The sequence below is a fragment of the Podarcis erhardii genome (genome assembly GCF_964252035.2).
Source record: "Podarcis erhardii genome assembly, chromosome: 6".
Taxonomy (NCBI): domain Eukaryota; kingdom Metazoa; phylum Chordata; class Lepidosauria; order Squamata; family Lacertidae; genus Podarcis; species Podarcis erhardii.
This window is the reverse complement of record NC_138510.1, coordinates 88648649-88673884: the sequence shown is the minus strand read 5'-3', so window position 1 is coordinate 88673884 and position 25236 is coordinate 88648649. Positions and strand designations below refer to the sequence as shown.

The 25236-nt window shown below is 42.8% G+C and overlaps 1 protein-coding gene and 2 long non-coding RNA genes across 5 annotated transcripts in view; 2 read left to right on the top strand and 1 right to left on the bottom strand.

The window, feature by feature from the left end:
- PLA2G4A (phospholipase A2 group IVA) overlaps positions 1–25236 on the top strand; it is a 909235-nt gene that overhangs the window by 718 nt on the left and 883281 nt on the right. For all 3 annotated transcript variants that reach the window (XM_081865873.1, XM_081865875.1, XM_081865874.1), the window contains exons 2-3: positions 16331–16412; positions 20978–21126. In XM_081865873.1, the coding sequence (XP_081721999.1) occupies positions 16331–16412; positions 20978–21126 (231 nt within the window). The remainder of the gene's footprint in view (positions 1–16330; positions 16413–20977; positions 21127–25236) is intronic.
- Positions 1–25236, bottom strand: part of LOC309344016 — an 805887-nt gene that overhangs the window by 129470 nt on the left and 651181 nt on the right. The window lies entirely within an intron of this gene.
- Positions 1–25236, top strand: part of LOC309344018 — a 59411-nt gene that overhangs the window by 3560 nt on the left and 30615 nt on the right. The window lies entirely within an intron of this gene.

The window sequence follows — 25236 nt, the reverse complement described above, 5'->3', positions numbered from 1 at the left end:
AAAATAAGCAAAGACTTCAGTATTCTGGTTTGCTGTTCGCTTTTCAAGAAGACAGTTCCCCCTCTGACAAATTACGGAAACTAGATGTGGAAGGCTTGTATTGAAAACTTGCGAATGACCTTCCTTCAAGCAAGAAGAACCAAAGGCAGAGGAGGCTGAAGGAGCACAACTGCAAGAAATAGTTGATTTCAAGTTTTAGAGGTGTAAAATTTGTTGAAGCCATGGAAAAATACCTGTGCCTCAACTACGGGTGTAGCCAGGAGATTTGTTAGGGAGGGGGCAGGCCTTTGGTTAGCTATGTATTTTTATTAATTTAGGGCAGGGGCAATTGCCCCTCCCTGCCCCCCTTTGGCTCTGCCCATGGCCTCAACACGGGTGGGGGGGAGGATGACATTTTTGGGAAAAACCAAAATATCCGCTAAACTTAGAATCATAGAATCATAGAGTTGGAAGAGACCACAAGGGCCGTCGAGTCCACAACTTACTTATGAACCCTGCACCATAGCTGTCATCTTACAGATTTGAAAATAAGGGACCAGCAGCCTCGAAAATAAGGGATTAGCAGCCAAAATAAGGGATTTTGCTTAGTTTATACAGAAATCCGGCACGGATGGATCAGTGCTGCTTTGGCTGCCACTGACTGTGTTTTGCAGCGGGTTGGACTAGATGATCCTAAGGGTCTGCAACTCCGACCAAAGAAGAGGGGCAGACAAAACTGATGAACGACATTGAGATGGCAAAGCTTACAGGCAGAATTAGAAACCAGGAAGAGGACCTCTTTAATAAAGAATGGGGAAAGTTTATAATTTAGTTGAAAAGCTATTGTAAATAGTAACATACATTCGTAGGATTGACAGAAAACTTGTAGTAAAAATTTGAACTATGGATGGACAAATGATTTATAAAAATAGAGTTATGAAGGGGATGCAGAGGGGGAAATCACTACATTAAGATGCTGCACTGGTTGGAGGGTATGCTAAGCAGCACATCGGGGCTGCTGTCGTCCTGGCACGAGGAGTTCCATCGGCCCTTCCCAGCCCGAGAGAGGGGGGGAGGGAGAGAGACTCTCGCCCACGCCGCCAGCGAGCCCAGCATGAGGTGGTTGCGGCGCCACAGCTGCCGCTGAAGCACTGCCCTTCTGCGTCCCTCCCCATCCCCTCCTCTTCCTCCTCCCTCAGGCAGCCTCCTCAGCCGCCGCTGCCGCTGCCACCTCCGGCTTCCCCTGGCATCGCGGCGGAAGTCTTGCAAGCGAGGGGCTGCCTGCCTGCCCGCCGCCACCTGTCTCCTCATGACGCGCCCCTGAGGGGGAAAAGGGAGCGACGGAGACACGGCAGCTCTTGCACTCTCTCTCTTTCTCTCTCTCTCTCTCTCGGCGGAGGACCCCGAGCCGCTGCTTCCCTCCCAAGCCGGGCGAGCATGAAACCTGGGAAATTTAAGGGACATCATCAATAAGGGACAGCAGCGGGAAACGGCACTGGGATAAGGGAGTTTCCCGCCAAATAAGGGACGGTTGACAGCTATGTCCTGCACCATTTTACTGTTTTAACTACTTAAGTGGGTTATTTTATTACTTGTTTGGAATATAAAATTGTACTACTTGGTATACAGTGGTACCTTGGATTAAATACTTAGTTTGTTCCGGTGGTCCGTTCTTAACCTGAAACTGTTCTTAACCTGAAGCACCAATTTAGCTAATGGGGCCACGCCGCTGGAGCCCGATTTCTGTTCTCATCCTGAAGCAAAGTTCTTAACCTGAAGCACTATTTCTGGGTTAGCGGAGTCTGTAACCTGAAGCGTATGTAACCTGAAACGTATGTAACCCGAGGTACCACTGTACAGGCAAAATCGCACAAAGATAGAACACCCCCAGAATGACCACAGCCGGTGCTGAGTGGGACTTGCTCCCCTCATGCAAGGTGGATAGCTTTTAAAGCCCCTTTTGCCTTGCTTACCGGCTCTGGGAAGGTCATGCGAGGCCTCTGGAGAACCTCTCACAAGATCTTACAAGATTGCAGAAATATTGTGAAATCTTGCAGGAGGTTCTGCAAAGGCGTCACATTACAGTGGTGCCCCGCAAGACGAATGCCTCGCAAGATGAAAAACTCGCTAGATGAAAGAGTTTTCTGTTTTTCGAGGCGCTTTGCAAGACGAATTTCCCTATGGGCTTGCTTCGCAAGACGTAAACGTCTTGCGGGTTTGCTTCCTTTTTCGTAAAACCGTTAATACCCGGGGAATCCGCGCTCCGCAAGACGAAAAAATCGCAAGACGAAGCAACTCGCGGAACGAATTAATTTCGTCTTGCGAGGCACCACTGTATATTCCCAGAGCCCTGTAAGCTAGACAGGGGCTTTAAAATGTTCTTTCTGCACGTCACAGAAAGAGCTTTTTTTCTGGAAAATGTCTCTTCCCCCACCCCCTAATTTTTCTGTGGCCTTTACAACTCTATATCGTTCAGACGTCATTTTACAGACTTGATCAGGAAACTCTGCTTAAGATTGGAAGGGAGGCCAGCTGAGTAAATTGGTCAAAAACCAATAAATAATTAGAAATTTAGCGGACAGTCCTTGAGTATCTAAGGCTCTCCCTCTGTCCTTTACTCAATGGGCTGAACAAGAGTAGTGCAAATCAACTATTGTTTATGGGTTATTAATTTTTAGTTAAGGCAAAATGGTTCAGTTTGAGTTCTGTTTGCTTCAGTTCAAATCATTATGGACAAATGCATTTTAACTTTTTTTACTGTGAAAATTAGTAATTGCACCCTTAAATGCAGGTGTACTTTTGCTGAAATTAACACGTGGGTTATTCTTATTCTCCGGAGAACTGTATGAAAATATTAGCTGTAGTATATCCAGATTCTCTGGAAATAGCTGGTAGCAGGAAAAGAAAGCAGCGTCTGTTCAGAGGTAGCTGCCGGATTATTCATCATAATGCTAAACTACTGGGGTGCTAAAAATACTTTTCTGTGCTTCCTTGAAGTGATCCTTTTATCATCTCTGTGGCTTTGGGTTTCCCTCCACATACAGTCACATCCTTTTTGGTGAGTCTGCTGCAAAGAGGCTGTAAAAGTGCGTATTTCACCACTCTGTGGCTTTACCAATGGCAGTCTAATGTGCGCATGTTTGTGAGTGAGGAATGGAGGACGAACATGATCATATTAGAGGGTTATCCTGTTGCAGGTTGTCACGTAGTAGTAATCCTGCGCAATGGCTTGCATCTTGTCTGTAAGAGGATGAGGTTAGCTACTCCTGCCACCTCCTGGATGAAAAGGGTCACTTGGCATATTTGAATATCGGAAAGATTTACAGTGTGCTCAAACACTTCCAACGACTTCCAGATGCAGCACTGTCTACTGTGCTGCAGAAGCAGCTCATTGTTTTATTCTTTTTTGAGGTTTTATTTCAATCAAGCAGTAAATAAAATGTTGTGAAATGAAACAAATAAGCAAACGACTGATGCCAGGTAGCCAGAGTCAGGATAAAAGGTAAAGTTAAAGGGACCCCTGACCATTAGGTCCAGTCCCAGGTGACTCAGATTGCGGCGCTCATCTCGCTTTACTGGCTGAGGGAGCCGACGTACAGCTTCCGGGTCATGCGGCCAGCATGACTAAGCCGCTTCTGGCGAACCAGAGCAGTGCACGGAAACGCCGTTTACCTTCCCGCCGGAGTGGTACCTATTTATCTACTTGCACTTTGATGTGCTTTCGAACTGCTAGGTTGGCAGGAGCAGGCGCTCACCCCATCGCGGGGATTTGAACCGCCAACCTTCTATTGGCAAGCCCTAGGCTCTGTGGTTTAGACCACAGCGTCACCCGCGTCAGAATACCAAACACATAATACAAAATAGCTAAAGCTTTACATGGTAACAACAACCAACTACTATGAAATACAGTCCTGGTCACCACTGCCAAATAGCATTTAAAGCCAGAAATTTCAGTGAGTTCTGTTTTCGTTATGGTCCCTCGCAGCTACTTAGGGCTGCATTTTGCTGCAAATAAACCAAGCCTCTGCAATTGTTTTAGAAATTGTCACACGCCTGATTTACAGCTAGGACATAAAAAGGATAGGAATCCTTTTTTTAAAAAAAACCAACCATCTTATTATCTGCATGCAAAGGACTGATTTTACTACTACAGTTCGTGTTTTGTTAGCCCCAAAATGGAAAACAAGCAAAGTCCCAACTACAGAAGAATGGCAACTTAAACTGATGGAATATGAGCAGCTTGCAGACCTAAGATATAGAATAAGAAAACAAGAAGAACATACGTTTAGAGAAGATTGGAAAAGGTTTATGGAATATATGGAGGAAAATTATGTATATCTGAAAACGTGGGCAGCGTTAAGATGGATTCAACAGTGTAAATAAGATTTGATGGATGTTATAATGGAATACTGAATGATTTAGTTTATATAAAATAATATGCTGGGATTTATGTTGTGCAAAAAACCATGGAAAGAGAGGAAGGGAAGTCACTGATATTTTGAGGATGTTTAAGTGAATATTGTAAAATGTAAAACAGAAATTTAATAAAAATTATAACAAAAAAGATGATTTTACCAATACTACCAATCCATCAGTTTAGCTGATAAATCAGCTCCTTTTGGCTCCTCCAACCCTCAGCTGTCACCTATTAGCAACTGTTCCAATTGGCTGGAGTGAAGGAGAGAGATAACTTTCGGGCCACTCAATTGCCTGCCTTGACAGACCAGCTCTGATTGGCTCCCTTTCTCCCTGCCTGTTTCCATTCAAGCTACTCATTATTAAGAACAAATGTAAGAATTGGTTTGCTTGCCATCCTCTTCCTTCTCCAGACCTTTTCCCTTTTGTGTTTTGTCTTTTAGGATGTGAGCCTGCAGTCAGGGATGTCTTGACTGTTACTGTCTAAGGAACACAGGGGAACCTTTTTGGTTCTAGAGCAGAACTTTTAAAAGTTTTTAAATACACAAACGTAACCACTCTTATGCAATTTTTTTTTACAATGGTAGGTTTTCCTCACTCTTTCTGTGCATGCAGATGGGTGAGGCATAGTCTCCAAATCCATATACTGTATTTTTTGCTCTATAGGACGCACCCGACCATAGGACGCACCTTGTTTTAGAGGGGGAGAACAAGGGGGGGGGGAAATCTCTCCCTCTCTGCTCAGCGCCCCTTCAGTGAAGCGGCATTTCTCCTCCCGCTTCGCTGAAGGGGTGCTGCACAGAGAGGGAAAACTGTGCAGCGCCTCTCCAGCAAAGCAAAGCCTGGAGAGCAAGAGGGATCGGTGTGCACCGACCCCTCTCGCTCTCCAGGCTTCAGGCGGCTAGCCACAAGCCTTCGGAGTGCAGCGGGAACTCCTGCTGCACTCCAAAGGCTTGTGGATAGCTGCCTGAAGCCCCCAGAGCGCGGGGGGAGCTCTCCCTCTGTGCTTCGGAGGCTTCGCGTTGCTATCACTGAAGCCAAGGAGCCTGCATTCTCTCCATAGGACGCACACACATTTCCCCTTAATTTTTGGAGGGGAAATTGCGTCCTATAGAGCGAAAAATACGGTAGGTTAGTGTGAGTAGAGAACCAGGATGGTGTATGGATAAATGAATGCAGGCTGGAAGAAAATGATGTTTATGCACACTCAAACCCTCCCCTTTCCTTTTATGCAACAACTGCTATCTGGAAAGACTGGGGAGAAGCTATTTTCAGTTCCAGAGTAATGTTGAGGTCTCTGAGTTTATCCTCTCTGAGTTTAATTATGCAGTATAGCTGGAAGAAAATTGACAGTTACCATTCAGCAGAACCTGTATTTATCTAAATCTTATTTGCAACAGAAGCATAAGCCTGCAGGACACATGCCACCTTTTATACTCACTGTAGGGGTAAATGGTTGCATTTTCCTCTGCCTAACCCTGGCATAAATGTGTGTGTGTTGGGTGTTTGTGTGTGATAGTATTGTGCTCTAACTCTATCTTTTTTAAAAAAAGTTTTTGAGTTCCTAAGACAATAAACGGGAGCAGCAGGAGTAAATATTTATAGTAGGCCAAAAGAATAAGCTTAAGATAAACAGGCTGAGAAAAAGGAGGCCTGTGCAGGAGGAAAAGTGATATGATTAAAACGAGAAGTAGAATGTTCATGGAAGGTTTGGATGACATATAAACATAGAAAGCTTATTCTGAGTGAGATGATTGATCCATGTTGTGTTCTTCTACTGAGCTATAGCCCTTCCTCTCATGAGTACACACCAGTCAGGAAGCTAGGCAAGAACTTTGAATCTTAAAGTCTTCCTGAAGTCTAGATTGAGTGATGATCTTCCATTGTTGTCAGTCAAGCGAAGTCTTGAGTACAAAAGACTTCATAGATGAACTTGACTTCTTCATTTGATAAATGAATGTTTTCAGAAGCAGGGAGAAGTAGTCATCAGCATCTCTTACACATTCCCATGTTCGGCTTCAACAGAATATATTCTGGATGATTTGTATTACCTTTGTACGGTACCTGAAGTATGCAATGTCTTTTCTTCATCAATTTTAATATATAAACTGTCTCCTGTGGTAGTTCACACTGAATTCTGCCCATTATAGCAATGTTTATAGCTTCTGTTAGCTTGGTAATCTGATGTAGCAACACTTTGCAGACAGTCCATTTCGCAAAGAGTTCCTTCTTTAGGATTTGAATGAGTGTTGTGATTTCTCACCCTATTAGCAGTTCTGTTGAGCTATAGTCAGCAGCTATTGATTGTATTGAGTTGTCACTTAAAATAGCAATATGTGGCCAATTCTCTCTGCCTTACAGTTTGTGCTTAGTGAGGGCTGGTGGTAATGTGGCAAAAAGTTGTAAGATGCACAGAATGCCTGAAATTCTACTGCCATAAGCTGGGTTGCATGGTTGGTCCAAGCTCTTTTGAAAAGCCGAAGTAATCAAATATATTCTTCAGTTGTGCAACAATGCTATGGCAGGTAATGTCAGGCAAGGGGGGTATCTCAGTACTTGAATAGTACATAATCCACAAAAACCCAATAGTGCTGGGCTCCCAGCTGCTAGCCTTTTCCAAAATTTATTGGTAAGGTGCAGTGATGAATTGTTCCTTTTCTTCTGATGTGTTAGCAGAATTGTTTCTATCTTAATCATTGAAAAACAAGCAAACATGAGAGCCTGGCGATCAGACCAAAGGCCCATCTACACAGGGTCAACCAGATAGCCTCTGTTATCTACTGTATATGCTGTTTAACACTGGAAAACTCTCAGCAGTTAGTGAGACAGGACTTGCCCTCACAGAGGCCATTTTAGTTCTCCCTCAGCAAGACATGCGCTTATATGTGCTTGGTATTTCCACCTTTTAATAATAATAATAATAATAATAATAATAATAATAATAATAATATCTTTATTGTCATTGCCCCCTCTCAGGGACAACGAAATTTACTTGGCTGCTCCATCCACCCAGGTAGGGCACTCCACACAAAATCAGAACAACTATAAAAACACTAATTAAAACAATGCAATATAATACAGCAAGGAAGATTAGATGACTTTCAAAGTCCAGGTTTCCCATTCAGGGCCGAGATCGCTCAGGAGAAGAAGCTGTTCTTGAGACGGCTCGTTCTTGTCTTCATCGTCCTGTGTCTCCGTCCCGACGGCAGGAGCTCGAAGAGACAGTGACCAGGATGCGATGGATCTTTTACTATGTCCAGTGCCTTCCTATGGCACCTTGTGGCATAAATCTGCTCTAAGGTGGAAAGTGGGCAGCCAACAATGCTCTCTGCTGCCTTAACAACTCTGCACAACCCCATCCTGTCCTGGGTAGTACAGCTTCCGTACCACACACATAAGCCATAAGTGAGCACACTCTCAATGGCACAGTGATAGAAGGCAAGCAGCAGTTTCTGCGGAAGATGGTTTTTCCTTAAGATTCTCAAAAAGTACAGTCTCTGCTGCGCCTTACAATGCTTCCCACCAGTTCTTCCAGAACGGGCGTTAAGTTAACCAGCCTATAGTTTCCAGGATCACCCCCCCCCCCCCGATCCCTTTTTAATAATTGGTGTTACATTGGCTGCCTTTCCCTGACAAATGACTCAGTAGCTTCTCTAGGCTTTTGAGCAATTTGATAGAAGTAGGGCCCTCTCATAAACCACATTCTTCTTGGGAGTTGTGTCAGAATTGGCCAGAACAGTCTCGCCTTACAGCTGTGCTTTTGGCCCTCTGCTCCTCTCTCCTGTTGGTCTTCAATATAAGGATAATAATCATAATGGCCTACCTTGGAAATTAGTTATAAGGAATGTATGTGAAGTTTTCTGAATGGTCTATAAAGTGCTATTCGTGCATGCTAAGTAATTATTATACTTAAGATATGCAAGTATATAACTACCATAAGTGTTTCTGAGGAGAGCCCAAAGAGAAGGGAGCACATAAGCACCAGTGCCTGAAGGAGCCCATCGGTGGTCTGAGAAGACAGTTGGAGAAACCTCGCCCGCCATTTTCCCTGAGGCCATTCAATACCTGGGTGCCTTGAGGGAAAGCAGAAGCCAGGGAGCTAGTGTCATAAGCTGCTGAAGGCCGGCTTGAGAAAAAATTGTACCTTTTTTTTGCTTGTGTTAATGCTTCGCATTGTAAACTGCCCTTGGTTGACTTTGGTGGAGAAAGGCAATATATAAATGCCATTAATAACCAATTAATAAGTCATTGGGAGGGACGCGGGTGGCGCTGTGGGTTAAACCACTGAGCCTAGGACTTGCCGATCAGAAGGTCAGCGGTTCGAATCCCCGCGACGGGGTGAGCTCCCGTTGCTCGGTCCCTGCTCCTGCCAACCTAGCAGTTCGAAAGCACGTCAAAGTGCAAGTAGATAAATAGGTACCACTCCAGAGGGAAGGTAAATGGCGTTTCCGAGTGCTGCTCTGGTTCGCCAGAAGCGGCTTAGTCATGCTGGCCACATGACCCGGAAGCTGTACGCCGGCTCCCTCGGCCAATAAAGCGAGATGAGCGCCGCAACCCCAGAGTTGGCCCCGACTGGACCTAATGGTCAGGGTTTCCTTTACCTTTAATAAGTAATTATTTTATCCTTAGTTCTCTCTGTCCCTGTGCAAAGAAGGAAACGTGCTTTTGTGAAGGGAGCTGTTGAAACGAATCTTTCCCCCTTTCTTAAACGTCTCCTTAAGCTTCCTTGCTACTCCCAAGGAAGTAGAAGGAAAATGCGGGTGCAGACATGATGCGTTCAGTTTCAGCACCGTGACTTAGCGTTCCTGTCACGGACACTGTAGGAACGGTCAGGGCGAACTCTGGGCTTTTCCAGTAGGCCTAGAAAGCTTTGGTTGGCTTTTACTAGGGAACGCTCTATCAATAGAGGTTTGGGAGGAATCATCCCTCCCTTTCTTTGAAACTTTTTGTTTTGTTTTGCAAAGCACATTGTTTAGACAGGCCTTTGAGGTATAAATCTTCTCTTTTTAACCAAACAGTATTTATTGATCTGTTTAAAGACGTTTTCATGCATGAATGGTTATTCACTGGCTTTATACCCACATGCTGTTTGTTTGTTTTTTGGAGCTTTTCTCCTGTCCTTCCTCCCCAAGGATACATTTTAACAAAAGAGCTGATTATAAAAAGAGAAGCAAGATCAGCGTGCCTTCCCTAAGGAAGCTTGCTGGCACCTTGTTAGCCACGCAGTACCTGCCGGTTAGAAGCAAAGGACCCTAACCCCCCACCAGATATTTTTTGCTTCTGTTGATGGCAGGAAGGAAGAAGAAGAACAAACTTTCACTCCATGAAATGGGAGTGGGGACCTTTTTCAGCCTTGAAGTTGTGTTCCCTCATGTTCCCACCTTGTTCTGGGTAGACTCTTGAGGGCCAGCTACAAAGGCCTGGGGGGCTCTTTTTGGCCTGAGGTCTCCCACCCCTGTTATAAAAAGTTCTCTGCCTACTTCCAGGAGAGGATCCTTACTTGCCCCAGACAACGGAGCTAGTTAATAAACCAATATTCTGACAATAATGTCAAGTTAACCCTGCCATTGTATTGTTAAAACCCCACCTTGTTTATGGTGTTTGAGGTGCGTCAGCTGGGCAGATACCATCGGAAAACAGGAATTCCTAGGCAGCATTTCTTTTAATTTATTTGTTTTTTACTCTCATTATGTTTTCCTCTTATCAACCAGCTCCCCACCCCAATAAATCTGTTCCTAGACTAGCTGTTGAAAGGACAATAAAGTGTTTTTTTTTTTAAAAAAATACTTTTTATTGTCATTTTCCAAAAAAAAAACCAAAATAAAACAATCTTTACATTCATTCTTAATGTCATCTTATTTACATTGCGCTAAATCGCGCCTCGACTTCCTTCCCTCCCAGTTGCAGTTTTCATAATGTACATCTCCTCTTACAGTTTCTTCTGCTTTTCTACACATGTCACAGGAATTATCCTAATCCTGCTGTAGTTCTTAAACTTCTACAGTTCAATTCTATATATGTCATAAATTTACTCCATTCTTCTGTGAACTTTGACCTTTTTTGGTGTCGAATTTTATTTGTCATTATTGCTAATTCAGCATATTCAAAAAGTTTTACCTGACATTCCATGATTGTTGGAATCTCTGATGACTTCCATTTTTGTGCTACAAGGACCCTAGCTGCCACCATTGCATATTGAAATAACTTATGGTCTTCTTTTTTTATTTCATCCCCTATTATCCCTAATAAGAATGCCTCCAGGGTTTTTTGGAAGGTGTATTTAAAAAGTTTCTTTAATTCATCATATATCAGGTTCCAAAATCTTTTCATTTTCTCGCATACCTGCCACATATGATAAAGGTCCCCATCTTTATTTTTACATTTCCAACAAACTTTGTTTCCCGTTTTGTACATTTTCGCCAGTTTGACCGGGGTAATATACCACCAGTACATCATCTTCTCTAGGTTTTCTCTTAGGGTGGAGCATGCCGTGAATTTCATTTCTTTATTCCATAAATATATCCAATTGTCATATTCTATATTCTAACCGAAGTCAATTGCCCACTTTACCATCACTTCCTTAATTACCTCATCCTTGGTGTCCCACTCCAATAAAAAGTTATACATCTTAGATAAAAGTTTTGTTTTTCCTTCCAAAATTTCTGTTTGATATTTAGATTTTTTCTCACTGAATCCTATTTTTTTGTCCTCCTTCCATAAAGCATTTATCTGGTGATACTGTAACCATCCTGTCAACTCATTTTTTAATTCCTCACATGTTTTCACTTTCCATCCTCCCTCCGTTTTTACTAATATATCTTCATATGTTATTCTTTTTCCTTCCATGTTTAGTTTTTTTTTTTGGTTAATATATCTGTCGGTGATAGCCACCAGGGTGTGTATCTTTCTAATAGATGAGCCTGGATAGCTCAGTTGGTTAGACCATGGTGCTGATAACACCAAGGTTGCAGGTTTGATCCCTGTATGGACCAGCTGCATATTCCTGCATTGCAGGGGGTTGGACTAGATGATCCTCAGGGTCCCTTCCAACTCTACAGTTCTATGATTCTAGATTTTTATTTTCCCCCCAAACTTCATATAGGGCACCTCTAAAAATATGATTTGAAAAACCCTTGTGTACCTTCACCTTATCATGCCATAAATACGCATGCCACCCGAATCTGTTATTGAATCCCTCCAAGTCCAATACAGTAAGTCCGTGTTTTCTAAAGTGATCCGTGTTTTCTAAAGTGATCCACATAAACAGGATGCGTCATAATAAAATTTTAAATTTGGAACAGCGAATCCTCCTCTTTTCTTTTGAACAGTTAGTAATTGAAATTTGATTCTTGGTCTCTTCCCTTGCCAGATGAATTTTGATAGGGTTTTTTTGCCAATCCTTAAACTGTGTTGATCCCTTAATTACGGGGATTGTCTGAAAAAGAAACAACATCTTCGGAAGGATGTTCATTTTAATTGCTGCTATTCTCCCGGACCAGGATAGCTTTATTCTATTCCATGTATCCAAATCTCTTTTGATTTCTTTCCATATTGAGTTAACTCAATATGGAAAGAAAAGACAATAAAGTTGAGTGTCCTCAGGACATTGGGGACAGCTACTCCATAAATGTGTAGGGTCTCCTAATTGCAGATTCAGTATGGTCCTACACAGTGCTGGATTTACGTATAAGCTAACAATCTATAGCTTAGGGCCCCACTCTCTTGGGCCTCCCAAAAAAATTCAAAGGGAAAAAAACCTGGATGTACCTTTCCAAAATATAAGATAAAAAACAAATAAAATAAAACCTACATACAGCAACAGTGTTTTGTGTTGTGTAGGCTCCTATGATGTACCATAAGTCATGGGCCCCACCTGATAGCCTGCTCCCTAAAATATCACTGGTAATTATTTCACTATTAATAAACTACTTCTTAATTGTATTTCACTATTAATATACAGTACTTCTTCTTAATTGTATTTCAGTTCAACAATTACTTTGATAAAATACATATTTTGTCGTGGAAAGAAGCTTTCATCACACTAATACCAAAATCTGAATCTGAAAAGACACAACTCAAAAACTACCATCCCATATCCCTATTAAATGTGGATTACAAAATTTTTGCAGACATTTTAGCCTACAGACTAAAAAGAGTTTTAAATGAAGTGATACATAAAGACCAGGCAGGCTTTCTCCCAGGCATACATCTTTCGGATAATACAAGGAACATTATTGACATTTTGGAGTTATTGCAAATGAACATTAATACAAAAGCAGTTTTAATTTTTATTGATGCGGAGAAGGCCTTTGATAATATTTCTTGGAATTTTATGAAGAAAAATCTTAAGGGAATGGGAGTGGGACGGGGGTTTGAAAATGGTATAGAAGCAATTTATTCAGAACAAAAAGCAAAATTGATAGTTAATAATGTGGTGTCAGAAGAGTTTAGAATAGAAAAAGGAACACGACAGGGCTGCCCTATCTCTCCATTGCTGTTTATTTCGGTCCTGGAGGTGCTCTTGAACATGATTAGAAGGGATCGGCTGATTCGGGGAATTATGGTCGGAGCTAAACAATACAAACTTAAGGCTTTTGCAGATGACCTAGTTTCGACATTACAGGAGCCAGAATCTAGTATGAAAAGGGTGTTAGAATTGATTCAAGAATTTGGTCATGTGGCAGGATTTAAATTGAACAAGCAAAAAACTAAGGTTTTAGAGAAAAATCTGACAACAACGGAAAAAGAAAGGTTTCAGAAGGAGGCAGATTTAAATGTGGTTAAGAAGGTGAAATACCTAGGGATTAATATGACGGCCAAAAATTTGAATTTATTTAAAGATAACTATGAGAAATGCTGGTCAGAAGTCAAAAAAGATCTAGAAATTTGGTCAAAATTGAAGCTTTCCTTGTTGGGTCGAATTGCAGCTATAAAGATGAATGTATTGCCAAAAATGCTGTTTTTGTTTCAAACTTTACAGATTGTGGACAAGATGGACTGTTTCAAGAGGTGGCAAAGAGACATTTCTAAATTTGTCTGGCAGGGCAAAAAGCTCAGAATAAAATTTAAAATATTGACTGATGCTAAAGAAAGAGGGGGGTTTGCCCTGCCAGACATGAGGTTGTATTATGAATCAGCAGCATTTTGCTGGTTGAAAGATTGGCTACTTCTTGAGAACACTGACATTTTGGACTTGGAAGGGTTCAATAATACTTTTGGGTGGCATGCATATTTGTGGTATGACAAGGTAAAAGCTAATAGAGTATTCAAAAACCATATTGTCAGGAAAGCTGTGTTTAATGTCTGGACAAGATATAAAGACTTATTGGAAAACAAGACCCCGAGGTGGCTATCACCTATGGAGGCTAAGGCTCTGAAAAAACTCAATATGGAGGCCAAGTGGCCAAAATATTGGGAGATACTAGAACAAGATCAAGACACATTGAGATTGCAGAGTTTTGAGAAACTAAAAGATAAAGTGCGAGATTGGCTACATTACTATCAAATACGAGAAGCCTTTAACTTGGATAAAAAAATAGGCTTCCAGGTGGAAAAATCGAAATTAGAAACAGAATTGTTAGAACCTAAAACTAAGATACTCTCGAGAATGTACAACTTGCTGTTAAAATGGAATACTCAGGATGAAACAGTTAAATCAGCCATGATTAAGTGGGCACAGGACATTGGTCATAACATTATGTTTGCTGACTGGGAAAAGTTGTGGACCACCAATATGAAGTTTACGGCATGTAATGCCTTAAGAGAAAATATATTAAAATGATCTATAGGTGGTACATGACCCCAGTCAAGCTTGCAAAAATTTATCACCTGCCTGATAATAAATGTTGGAAATGTAAAGAAACTGAGGGAACATTCTTTCACCTTTGGTGGACTTGCCCAAGGGTTAAGGCTTTCTGGGAAATGATCTATAATGAACTAAAAAAGGTATTTAAATATACCTTTCCTAAGAAACCAGAGGCCTTCCTTTTGGGCATTGTCGGCCAATTGGTGCCAAAGAAAGATAGAACATTCTTTATGTACGCAACAACTGCAGCAAGAATACTTATTGAAAAGTATTGGAAGACACAAGATTTGCCCACCTTGGAAGAATGGCAGATGCAAGTGATCGACTATATGGAATCGGCAGAAATGACTGGCAGAATCCGAGATCGGGGAGAAGAGTCGGTGGAAGAGGACTGGAAGAAGTTTAAAGTATACCTCCAAAAATACTGTAAAATGTTTGAATGTTAAAATGATGTTGGATATAAAGATAATATGGCATTAGTGATTTGGTAAAAAGAAATATGCAAAAATGATTTGGGGGAAAAAGGGTAGGACCAGAGTATTATTATGTCGGGATTAAACAAATGATATAAGGGACAAAGTTATAAAGAATATGTGATAAATGGCTTAATTGGAAAGGAAAAGAAACTAAAGGCATAATAGGTTGAATTTCATAAATAGGGTATAAGATTGGAAAGAGGGTAGGAAATTGCTGAACTTGATTGTGTAAAGGAGAACACAGAAAAGGGAGATGCGAGGAAGTCAGGAAAGAGGGTTATAAAGATAGTAAATAAGGAATAATTTTTTCTTTGTTCTTTGTTGTTTTTGCTGTGCTATTTTTGATTGTCTTTTTCTCTGTTTTTTCTTTTCTTTTTTTTTTTGATTGTGATATGTGTTTTATTATGAAAATTTTTAATAAATATCTATTTTAAAAAAAGATAAAATACATATTTTGTTATGTGCAAATGGCTTTAGATTCCTATTCGGTCCATAAGTTACCATATAGCATATATTCAACACAAAAAACAGCGGCAATTTGTTGTTGACAAAGGACAGCTGGACATATAAAGGGCCCCATTGCCTTCAGTAGCTTAATCAAACTTAAATCCGGCCCTGGTCCTACAAAATTGCAGAATATATCTTGCCAGGGTCCAAGGAGGAACCTGGGGCTATTAGAAAGGAACCTGGTTGTTAAAGAATGCCGATGGCACAATACTGAACTTCACCCTCAGCTAAAACTCATAGTTGGGCTGATACAAGAATGCAACTCACTGTGTCAAAAGCCACTGAGAGAGGAGACCTGGAAGAGGCAACAGAAGTCAATTTCCCTTCCGGCCAATTTCCCTTCCAGCTGATGTCAAAAGCTGCCTTGATTGCGCAGCCAAACTGGAAGGTGATTTGGGGTAAAGCAGAGAGTCTGGCCTAACAGGTTAGGGCAAAACGTTGGGGTACAACATCACAGAGCACAGTGTTACTGGTGGCGTCAATAAAGCTGCCTGTCTTGATAGGAAAGGACATTTGCATGGTCCTGGCAAGCCGTTGTGTGGCTTAGCATGGGGTCTAAGCCAGGCCAGTGTGGAAAGGATCCTGTGAAGTTAGAAAGTTGGAAAACAACTGCTCTAGTATATGTAAGTATCCTGAATGTAAACCCATTTCCACATGCACATAGGCATACGGTATGCCTTCTGCAATATAGTATTTAGGTATAATTGTACCTTTCCCGTAGGAGGGAATTACAAGCACAGGGTAAAGTTAAAGGCATCTATAAAACAACTTTTGGCTTCCTCAGCCCCTGCTGTGTTTTTTGATGACTAACGAAATGTCTGTGCAATACCAGTGCTTGGAGGGGAGGAGTGTTGAATTCATTGACGCTAAAAATTAAAAACACAAAGGTGTGGTGGCGAGGGGAACGAGCAGTTGTGTAGGAGTAGTTATAGTCGGTTACGCTCAATGTAGTCTCAATGTTCAGTAAAGCTGAAGACTTCTGATTCAGGATGCTGTGTCTTCCAGTGGGTGCTTCATTTGCTTTTGGAAAAACAAACTTGGGGAGTGTCTTAGACAAGTTGAAAATGGGTTGGAGAGGGTTGTTTGATTTATGCGCTCTGTGGCCTTTCATTTCCTTCCTAACATCAGCTGTTGTTTTGGCATGCAGGTGGAACACCAGTATTCGCACATCTTTACTGTGACGATTAAGCAAGCCAAGAATGTCACCAAAGGGTCTTTTGGCGACATGCGTAAGTATCACTTCAGCTTTGTTCCTATTGCTCTGTGGGATATTTTGGTGTGTGCATGCGCTCCAAGTTACACATGCTGGGTTCTTCCCGTATGAGAGGGGTCTAATCTTAAAGTTGCTATTTTTATCTGGCTTTTAAATTGTAATCAGCCAGTTAGAATCAATGACTAAGATAATGCGGGTTCCTTAAACAGCATTTTTGTTGACTGTATTTTTTTTTTTAAATGATAGGCTTACTTGTTATTTTACACTTCCCAGTACAGTGGTATCTCGGGTTAAGAACTTAATTCGTTCTGGAGGTCTGTACTTAACCTGAAACTGTTCTTAACCTGAAGCACCACTTTAGCTAATGGGGCCTCCCGCTGCCACCGCTGCACAATTTCTGTTTTCATCCTGAAGCAAAGTTCTTAACCTGAGGTACTATTTCTGGGTTAGCAGAGTTTGTAACCTGAAGCGTATGTAACCTGAAGCGTATGTAACCCGAGGTACCACTGTAGCAGCAAAGTCAATGAGTGTGTTTGCTGCCTTTACTCTTCTTAGGCTGACTTAGAATTCAGCAATTCACTTACTGAAACTTAGAGGTTAGCTGTGGTCAAGAAAGGGATGTGTGCAAAAGTTCTGCTGAGTCCTTATGGCAAAACAGAAAGTAAAGCCAAAAGTGTGCTTTTTGTTTGAAAGGCACTCTAATATGAGCTCTTAGAATAGGAGTGACCACTGCTCATCCTCTCGGATGTTTCAGGCTACAATTCCCATCACCCCTGACTATTGGCCATACTGACTTGGACTGGTGACAGTTGTGGCCAACAACATCTGCTATATCCCCCCTTTAGAAATTAATGTGTGATCATTTAATGCATCAATGTGCTTCTCTGTCCTGTGCATTCTCACCCTTGCTCAACAATACCAGGGGCTGAAGTTTTGAAATTTTGGCACGTTGCTTAACTTTACTACTGATGAATTTTCACAGTAATTGTGTGCATAGGAAACCGGTGGGTAGGCAGAGTTATATCCCATCCAGAACCCTGTGCATGTGTTTGTTGTTGTTAGTTTCTGAACTATTTTTCCTTCCTTCCCTGCATATATGAATATATGTTTTTTTGGAATTGGCAGAGCCAGAGGTTTATGCAATACTTGTGGGTTTCGGTGGCAAATGCTGTCTCATATTCCTTCGAATGAAACTAATTGCTTGTGAATGGTAACATATTCATATGTCACAAAGCACTATGGGGCAGTTTAACATGGTGAGAGGGTCTCTTGCCCTACAGATTGCACAGAGGGGCAAGTTTGTTTCCCATATTGGTAGTTGATAATCTCGGGACTTTATTGATGATTGTGAAGGAGGCCAGTGATACTGTTCCAAGGAAATGTTGAGGGCAACCTTTGATGACACATTTTGCAAAAAAAAATTCTGCAAAGAGAAAAAAGTAGTCATCTAAAGATCCTTGAGAGTTGCCACTACGTCTTGGCTACCTGCTGAAGTGAAGTTGCTGCTCACCTACAAATATTTGCAGATGTAATTGGAGTCTCACCAACCTCAAAAGCTGGATTAGTAAATTTTGTGCAAGATGATAACTATGATGAAAAGTGATATCTTTATAAGTCCTGTAGGTACTTATTATAAAGGTAAGAAACTAGGGTGGGTATGTTTGAAAGCTTCTCCCTGGCAACTCTTTTGCCTTGACTGGTTACTGGTATCACCTGCTGGTGATGGGATGCGGGTGGCGCTGTGGTCTAAACCACTGAGCCTCTTGGGCTTGCCGATCAGAAGGTTGGCGGTTCGAATCCCTGTGACAGGGTGAGCTTCCGTTGCTCTGTCCCAGCTCCTGCCAACCTAGCAGCTGGAAGGCACACCAGTGCAAGTAGATAAATAGGTACTGCTGTGGCGGGAAGGTAAATGGCATTTCTGTGAGCTCTGGTTTCTGACATGGTGTTCTGTTGCACCAGAAGCAGTTTAGTCATGCTGGCCACATGACCAGCAAAGCTGTCTGTAGACAAAAACCAGCTCCTTCAGCCTGAAAGCGAGATGAGCGCTGCAATTTCATAGTCATCTTTGACTGGACTTAACTGTCCAGGGTTTGTTTACCTTTACCATTACCTATCACCTGCTGGAAAACCCTGGGAAGAAGGAGGTGGAGAATGCTGGAAACATTTGGCCTGTCTCAGGCTCCTTGTTCTCTAGCCTTATATACTACCAAGGCCTGTTGGACTGCCCTGACAGGGTGACCTCAGAGGGTGGGCATTTTTGGGTCACTGCTTTTGCCATTTTGGGGAGAATGGTTCATTCCTGAGTGGGAAACAGGAATGGCAGACTGCCAGGTGTGTATTTCCAACTCAGTGAGAGGGGGAGTCCTGAGGGGGCCGTCACTTGGTTAGGATCATAGATGTGGTTACACACTTGAATAAGTGGAAAGCCATTGATTCCCCTGTTGCCTGGGGGATCCCAGCCAAGTCAGAGCCCTGCCAGCCAATACACTGGCCGGGACCATTTAATTGGAGGCGTGAGCCGGAGGGCTTCCTCTTTGGCTAACTTCCTCAATCACCCTCCCTCCCTCCATATTTTGCAGGGTTAGGCACTGGCTTTGCTATGGACCTTGGTTGTTCGACGTTGAGGGGCCTGGCAGGAATTTTTCCACTTGGCAAACTGGCACTGGCCATTTGGTTTTCGCCTACCGCGTAGCAATCCTCACAACTTTCTTAGGGTTGTGGTGGGGGAGGGAAGGTGTGGCCATCATCTGCCCCTCCAAGCTTAAGGGTATTCCGTTAAAGGAATCCGGGGGTGTTGATCTTGTCCAAAGCCCAGGTTGGGGGCTAGGGCCATGGCACGACCCCGACGGGAATACCAGGGGGAGCTCGGGTTGGTATGCATTGACGGGGCTTCCCCTTCCTGTGGTTTACCCTTACCAGACTTCCTGCGCATTGGGCAGGAGTCAGATATAGTCGGGTCCATTCAGTGCCTAAGCCAATACCGCTCACATTCTTCAATCAATAAAGCTGTGGCCAAATTTGCCCAATAACATTAACTTAATATCCGTGTCTTTGTGTGTGTTATTTCTCAACGAGGGGGTGGCTTCGGGGTCTTGACACGCAACTCCAGCAGCCAAGCTGGTGCCAAACATGTTGCTCTATTTCATTCCTGGAGGCAACATTCCATTGTCTATCGAGACAGATGAATACCAACAACAACTACTCTTGTGAAATGGTCTGCCTGCTAAAATATGCACTGACATTCTACCAACTTCTCAGATGAGCATTCCTTTGATCTCCTGACCTGAACCTCCTGCTTTAATTGCCGTATTAGCAATTATGATTTTTGAGCTCTTTTAATAGGCTTGTTTTATTGGATGTTTAGCTTAATGTTTTGATGGACTTGTTTTATTGCGGATTTTAATTATGTGTGCTTATATATATATATATTTAGGTAATTGGTTTTATACTTCTAAATCACTTAGAAGACACGTTGGCAATTAAGTGGTATATTAAGTAAATAACACCTGTTATTAAAAGGCCAGTGTGGCTGTGCCCTCAGGAAGGTTCTGGCTGGGGAAGAAAAGGCTGGAGCAGATCTGGAATCAAGGGAGCCAGGTTTCTTCTTCCTCTGGCAGTGGAGATGCAGGGAGGTCCTCCATGTGGGGTTTCCCCAGCTTTCCAATGGCAGCTTTTATCTGTGCACCATTTTGCATATACATGCTGCCCCTGGAGTGGAATCCTTGCATGAGAGGTGACTGCACAGCAGGTGGCGCTGTGGTCTAAACCACTGAGCCTCTTGGGCTTGCTGATCAGAAGGTCGGCGGTTAGAATCCCCGCAACGGGGTGAGCTCCTGTTGCTCTGTCCCAGCTCCTGCCAACCTAGCAGTTTGAAAGCACACCAGTGCAAGTAGATAAATAGGTACCACTGTGGTGGGAAGGTAAATGGCACTTCCATGTGCTCTGGTTTCCATCACGGTGTCCCGTTGCGCCAGAAGCGGTTCAGTCCTGCTGGCCACATGACCTGGAAAGCTGTCTGTGGACAAATGCTGGCTCCCTCGGCCTGAAAGCGAGATGAGCGCCACAACCCCATATTCGCCTTTGACTGGACATAACCATCCAGGGGTCCTTTACCTTTATTGTACTTGTTTCACATATTTTATTGATGTGATGTGCTACTGTAGGAGCAAGATGAGGGCTCTGAGCAAGCAAAATATTTGACATTAAGTCTACACTTTCCGTGCCAGCGTGTTCTGGCCCTTTCACTGGCAGTGGTGATCAGGCAACACTGCATTCTATGCTTCAAATCCTGATAGTGTAGGGCCATTGTGGGAGGTGTATTGAAGATGCACCAAAGTAAGGACTTCTGCCAAATTTTAGCTCTCCCTAGCCAGCACATCTTGGGCACACGGCTGTGGCCTTAACTCGATTTGTGCAAAATAGCATCTGTTCAGCCCAGGGTTTCATATGTCTGTGCAGAAGAAACACACAAACGGAAGTGCAGTTGGTGAAGATTCCGTTGAGTGCAATTGGTTGTTCGATTTACCTCCATGTTGTTGAAGAGTCTGTTACTGATTCCTGCGTGTCTTTGTTTTATTTCAGTGGACACTCCTGACCCCTATGTGGAACTGTTCATCCCAACAGCCCCAGATAGCAGAAAGAGAACGACACACATCAACAACAACGTGAACCCCGAGTGGAACGAAACCTTCGAAATAATTTTGGACCCCAAGCAGGAAAATGTTTTGGAGGTACCAGCACACGTTATATTGGCCCCAGGGGTCATATGTGCAGGGCTGCTTATATCTTTTGCTGGTTTGTTCCAAAAATATTTAAACTTACCTCAGGAAAACTGTAGTATTCAGAATAATTTATACAAGTTTGCATTCTTTTAAGTCTATTCATCTTTCTTGCTGAATTTGCAAAATGGTGTCCGGAAGCATGGTTTGACAAAGGGAGGAAGAATGTAGCATTGGCAACGTGTTTGCAGAACCCTCAAGCTTCCAGTCCACAGTGTTCTAGGTATGAATTTCCTGAGTTTACAAGGGACTGAAGAAGGACATTGCTACAGGCTGGGGAGTTCAGCAAAAAGTGAGCAAAAATATTACTAGACTAAGGCATTTCCTACAGAGACGGTACACCTATGTTTGCAGTGTAGTGGGTGATGCTGTGGTCTAAAGCACAGAGCCTCTTGGGCTTGCCGATCAGAAGGTCGGCTTTTCAAATCCCTGTGGCTGGGTGAGCTCCCGTTGCTCTGTCCCAGCTCCTGCCAACCTAGCAGTCCAAAAGCACACCAGTACAAGTAGATAAATAGGTACCACTGTGGCGGGAAGGTAAACGGCACTTCCGTGTGCTCTGGTTTCCATCACGGTGTTCCGTTGCGCCAGAAGCGGTTCGGTCATGCTTGCCTCATGACCCAGAAAGCTGTCTGTGGACAAACACCGGCTCCCTCGGCCTGAAAGCGAGATGAGTGCCGCAACCCCATAGTCGCTTTTGGCAGAACTTAACCATCCAGGAGTCCTTTACCTTTTTACATCAGGTTACAGGTGAGAGCTCACATAATGAAACTCTTCCCCCAAAAGATAGCTTCATGTGGAAAATGAATACATCAAGCTAGGCTTGAACTCTTCCCCTTTACATTGAGTTTTCTATGGTCAGGGAGTTAATTTGTTTGGAGGAACATGTGAATCCCGACCGGCAGTCTGAAGTGATATAGCCCAGCCAGGAGTCCCCCACCTCGGTGAGATCTGGCTCACTCAGTATGAGAAGAGAGAGCAACCTGTGGGCTTCTTGAGAGGTTTGGAGAAGAGAAGGTCATTTGAGGACCTGCCCTGCGCAACTAAGTCTCTCATGACCTCGTTCCCCATTTGTAGAATGGCTTTAATGGCGGGGTAAATAAGATAAGATAAGAGGGACGCGGTTGGCACTGTGGGTAAAACCTCAGCGCCTAGGACTTGCCGATCGTCAGGTCGGCGGTTCGAATCCCCGCGGCGCGGTGCGCTCCCGTTGCTCGGTCCCAGCGCCTGCCAACCTAGCAGTTCGAAAGCACTCTCGGGTGCAAGTAGATAAATAGGGACCGCTTACTAGCGGGAAGGTAAACGGTGTTTCCGTGTGCTGCGCTGGCTCACCAGATGCAGCTTGTCACGCTGGCCACGTGACCCGGAAGTGTCTCCGGACAGCGCTGGCCCCCGGCCTCTTAAGCAAGAGGGGCGCGCAATCCCAGAATCGGACACGACTGGCCCGTACGGGCAGGGGTACCTTTACCTTTAAATAAGATAAGGAAACTTTGTGAGGCAAAGCTTTCATATCTCAACAGAACTGAGCCTTTGAATTTATTTTTTTTAATGCTGCAACTGGAACAAACAAAACAAGAGTAAAGAAATCAGCAACTCTGAGATCATAATTGAGTGTTGTTCTCTTCACTCAACGCTGTGTAACCACATCCATTCACCACATTATCTAGGACATTATGAGTAGTAGCAAGGGGCCTACTGGTGCTTGTGATAGAAGGAAATCCAATACTCTCATGCATGGTATATGTGTGCTGAGCTTAAATGAGTATATCTGTTCCAAATTGGGGCTTTCATTCCAGCAACATCCTCTTTTACTTCTCTTTATGCTGTTCTTAGTACGCATTATGTGAACTTCCCTTATTCTCGGAGGCAGAAAAAAATATCGAAAGGAATTTTCTTAAGGGGCTAGCTAGTTCGCTCATTTCTGTTGCTATAACTAGGGTGAATTGAAATAATTTCCCACTGGGCAGCTTTAAAAAGGAACATTGAGAAACCTGCTTTTATTGTAATAGATTTAATAATTTAAATTGACATGCTCAGCTGCTTGTGGAAACACATGACGAAAATTCTGAAAGCTAACACTAAAGAACCAATAATGTTGTGTAGGCTGGATAAGAGTGTTTATCTGACAGTAATGCAGTGCCATTTGCAAAAGTGCTTTCCCTTTACTATCACATTTCTATAATGTACACAGTATTAAATTTAGTTTGTAATTCAGTCCTTAGAAATGTATCATTGTGGAGGCCTACCCTTCTCTGCTTAAATTCTATTTTTCAAGTAAATTTGTTAACCAATGTTGTTAGTTTGACAAATGAAACAATGACACCCATGAACTAGCTAGTAATGGGGGAAATGCAAAGCTGGGGAAATTTGAAATAAGGATTCAAAAAGATGGAAACGCTCCATTCTGAGTTGGGCCCAGACCCTTCTGAATTTGGTCTAGCTGGAAATGGGCTTTGCCAGCCATTCCTACTGGTCTCATTCTCTCCCCAGCCCTATTCCCAAGCAAATAAACCTGGCCTTTGAGAAGAAGAGGGGGAAATCTAACAGCAAGAAGAGCTTAAAAGTGGCAGGCAAAACCTTGTAGTTGGAAATGATATTTCTGAGCATACTTACCAGAGTTCATGAAATTCAAAGTTTCCTTTACCTCTTGAATTTAATTGCCATTTACTTTCTCCTGCCTCTGGTGTATGGGGCTAGACTGAAGTGGAGATTAAGTGTTCGCTTCAGTTGGTGTTAACTACAAAATAATAACACAAACTTCTGCAAAATTATATGGTCATTAGAGTAATGTATATGTTTAGCATCTCCTTTTACATTCCCCTGCCTTTGGGGCCACTTACTGAAGACTCCCTGGAAAAGACGCTGATGTTGGGAAAGATGGAGGGCACAAGGAGAAGGGGATAACAGAGGACGAGATGGTTGGATAGTGTTCTAGAAGCTACCAGCAGGAGTTTGACCAAACTGCGGGAGGCAGTGGAAGACAGGAGTGCCTGGCATGCTCTGGTCCATGGGGTCACAAAGTGTTGGACACGACTAAACGACTAAACAACAACAACAACAACAACTGATGATCTCCATTCTACACTATGAGAATGAGCATAGGAGGGAAGAGTAAAGAAATGGCTATAGATCAACATCTTTATGATGTTGGAATGTCATACTCCGTGCAACCATTGGCACACATCTGCGAGTTAATTATTTTAATAGCTGCAACACCAAGCAGAGTGGCACCTTGGTAGTTGAACGGCTTAGTTGTCGAACAAATTGGCTCCCGAACGTTGCAAACTCGGAAGTGAGTGTTCGGTTTGCGAACGTTTTTTGGAAGCCGAACGTCGGACACAGCTTCCGATTGAGTGCAGGAAGCCTTGGTTTTCAAACCATTTCGGGAGTCGAACCGACTCCTGGAACGGATTAAATTCAAGAACCAAGGTACCACTGTAGTGTGTTATATGCATGAATGGACTATTACAACAGATCAGACACAACAGATAAGATTCACATATCACCTCAGAATACAACACTGTTTCAAGGGAATCAATTCCAACAACTCTCAATTCATACACTGAATACCCAATGATTAAAAATCATATCATAATATTTCATTTTTGAACTGGCTCCAAGATGCATGTCTTGATCTCAGAATACTTTCCATGCCTCATTCTAGTATGTAGCTGATCTGATGTTAGAATAGTATGTGTCCTTGGGCAAATTTTGTCCACTATTTCAAAATGTTGTTGTCTACTGATGGTGAATCTTCACTGAGCATATTTCTGCCAGATTTTAATATTTTATTTTCCTCATTCAGGCTCAGTTTGTTGTACACTAATGTACACAAATGCTTGAATTTCCCTTTTTCCTGCTTAATTTCTGATTTTTTTTTCTACATTAGTATTTTTAAATAACCCATCATGGCTTAGAAATGAGGTGGGCAAATTTGCAGCTGTCCTAGACTCCTGGCAAGATATATTGAAAAATAGGTGGTGGGTGCATAGGCAGAGTCTGCCCATTCATACTGAGGAACAGGAAACTACCCTGAAACCAGATACAGTGGTACCTCAGGTTACA